General features: G+C 35.8%; 1 protein-coding gene across 1 annotated transcript in view; it reads left to right on the forward strand.

Moving 5' to 3' along the window:
• Positions 1 to 3,154, forward strand: part of LOC107728777 (A disintegrin and metalloproteinase with thrombospondin motifs 15-like) — a 10,945-nt gene that overhangs the window by 4,835 nt on the left and 2,956 nt on the right. Inside the window, exons 5-7 of the mRNA XM_016539055.1 lie at positions 193 to 370; positions 456 to 631; positions 2,654 to 2,829. Coding sequence (XP_016394541.1) covers positions 193 to 370; positions 456 to 631; positions 2,654 to 2,829 — 530 coding nt within the window. The remainder of the gene's footprint in view (positions 1 to 192; positions 371 to 455; positions 632 to 2,653; positions 2,830 to 3,154) is intronic.

Below are 3,154 nucleotides of genomic sequence, written 5' to 3' on the forward strand. Positions count from 1 at the left end.
AGTTTGTTTGTTTTGTTTTATTATTTTATTTTATTTTAATTTTATAAATTTTTATTTTTTTTTGTGGTGTATAATGCTCATGATATATTTCTGCCGACAATGAACATTTAAATGCTAGTCTTTTTGAAGATGTTTGCCAGTCTTCTCAGCAAGGATGTAATTGTTTCTGAGACGTGTGGACTCTTTCCGCAGGCAGACGGACAATGGGGTCGGTGGGGTCCATATGGTTTGTGCTCCCGTACTTGTGGGGGAGGGGTGCAGCTCGCCAAAAGGGACTGTAACAACCCTGTCCCTGAAAACGGGGGCAAGTACTGTCAGGGACTGAGAGTGAAGTATCGCTCATGCAACTTAAAGCCCTGTAAAGACTCAGGTAAATGAAATATTTTTCAGTCTAATGTTAAACAATATGCATAAGTCAATATTCGTGTCTGACAATGACCATCTGTTTGTGACAGGAAAGAGCTTTCGAGAGGAGCAGTGTGAGGCGTTCAATGGCATCAGTCTGAACACTAACAGACTGAGCCCATCTGTGGTCTGGGTTCCGAAATACTCTGGAGTGTCTGTTAAGGACAGATGCAAGCTCATCTGCCGAGCCAACGGCACTGGATACTTCTATGTCCTTGCACAGAAGGTAAATAAATTAAAATAAATGCTTAAATACTGCAAAGTTGTTTGACATTCATAGTTCATGAGCAAAAGGAGCCAGTGTGCAGTTCTTCTCTCATGGAAAGAATAACATCCCCTCCCTTTCCAAAGCGAACAAGATACTTTTAAAAAGTAATGGTGAGAGCTTATCTCTCAGATATGGCCATGTGGAAAGACACAGTGCAGGGCTGCTTCTCATAATCACACATGACGTAGATGGGAAGACAAAAACACTCACAGTTTCAGTAACCTAGACAGCTATAGTGTATCAGCTTACATTAGTTACACAACTAAAACTGTGTGCAAAGCGACGAGTGATGCTACATTCTGTTAGTCACTGTACTAGCCACACCCACATGACAACTCATTGGACCAAAATCATGCTATGTATATTAAATATGAAAAAAAGCATTCTTATATTAACTTTTATTATTATTTATATACATTTTTTTATATATACCTTCACTTTATATATATATATATATATATATATATATATATATACACACATTTTTTTAAAGAAATCAAGTCAAGTCAAGTCAAGTTTATTTGTACAGCGCTTTTCACGATACAAATCATTGCAAAGCAACTTTACAGCAAATTAAGTTTCTACAATATTTAGTGGTAGCTTATCAGTGGTGACTGTCAATTAATGTACATATGGCAGAAATGTACGGAAAAATCAATTTAAGACGTAATAAAACAGATGATGAACACTATTAACAGCAATTATTATATGATGCAATCAAACTTATAGCAAAATGTGGTAGTTCTGTATGTTATGTAAGAAATTATAACTTTTATTCAGCATGGATGGATTAAATTGATCAAAAGTGACAGTAAATACATTTATAATGTTACAAACATTTCTATTTCAAATAAATGCTGTTCGTTTTGAAATTTCTATTCATCAAAGAATCCTAAAATATGTATTACGGTTTCCACTAAATAAATAAATAAATAAAAATAAGTAAACAGCAAATCAGTTTTAGAATGATTTCTGAAGGATCTTGTAAAACTGAAGACTGGAATAATGGTGCTGAAAATTCAGCTTTGCATCACAGGAATAAATTACATTTTAATCAAATAAATACAACCTTGGTGAGCAAGAGACTTCTTACACAAAAAATATCTTACTGACCCCACACTTTTGAACAGCTATGTATATACTTTTAATTTTAAGATCTGTATACTTCATATACATAAATAAAAATAATTTGATGAAATATGGGCAAGGAGAGCTAGAAGTGTTTCTGTAGCTCAATTGAGTTTTCAGTCACATGACCGGCTTGAAGACCTGGCGGGCAAAACATCCATAGAACTGCAGCACAAGCCTGTCGATTTTCTATCTGTTCCAATCCAAAAATATTTAGATCATCTCTCAAAAGAATAAAACAAAGGTATGTGAACAAAATACAAGTACTGGCCATTAGCAATCCATATAAATCACCCACCGCAATATTTAAATCCCTAAAAACTGCGGGACATTCTAAAACGTTTAATGTGAAAACGGTAATATTAAAAGATCAAATTCAGTACACACCTTATTGCTGATGCATGATTTATGCAGGCAAGCAAATGAGCCCAGAATATGAACGCAATGTGCTAAATGGTTAAGCGGCTTCTTTATAATGGTTTTCTATGGGAAAATGTTTCATATTAAACTTTGCGCATTGCGTTTATATTCTGGGTTCATCTGCTTGCCTGTACAAAGTATGCATAATCAATAAGGTGTGTACTGAATTTGGCCTTTAAATATCACTTGTCTTACTGCATTACTACTTAATGCAAACCTTGTAAAAAATAACTGGAGGTCAGTGGAGGAAACTATGTTTTGCCCTCCATGTGGGCGTTCCTGTAAGGGTGTGACGTCACGTGAAAACTATGAATTGGTAGTGTATGGCGCTAGCAAAACCAAGGTTATAGGTTTTACTGGTTATTACTTAACACCTTTAAGTTACCATACTTAAAAAGAGTGTAGTGAATGTGAATGTTATCTGTGTGACAGGTGGTGGACGGAACCCCTTGTTCTCCTGATACCTCAGCGGTCTGTGTTCAGGGAAAGTGCATTAAGGCTGGCTGTGATGGCAAACTGAGCTCCAACATGAAGTTTGACAAATGCGGTATGTGTGGTGGAGACAACCAAAACTGCAAGAAAGTCTCTGGAATGTTCACAAAACCCATGTAAGTGCTTTATCTCTGAGGATATGGTTTTACAAGATCTAAAGGACTAGAGTCAGCTGCAGCAATGTCTTCAGGGTTGTTTGCCATTCAGAAGTGAATTGCAAATACTTCTGTTCCTGATTTTTATTCGAATTTTAATTGAATTTGAAGTGGAGTAAATGTGATTTTAAATTGCAATTCGAATTTAAAGGGGTGGTTCACTGGTTTTTTTCTAGGCTTGATTGTGTTTATGGGGTGCAGTCTAACATGTGCTAATGCTTCGTTTTTAAAAAACGCATTATTTTTCACACAATTTACCTTTATTCCACACCGCTTTGACCCTTCA

This window comes from Sinocyclocheilus rhinocerous, unplaced genomic scaffold (assembly GCF_001515625.1).
Source record: "Sinocyclocheilus rhinocerous isolate Xijiao unplaced genomic scaffold, SAMN03320098_v1.1 scaffold4625, whole genome shotgun sequence".
In the NCBI taxonomy this organism is placed as follows: Eukaryota; Metazoa; Chordata; class Actinopteri; order Cypriniformes; family Cyprinidae; genus Sinocyclocheilus; species Sinocyclocheilus rhinocerous.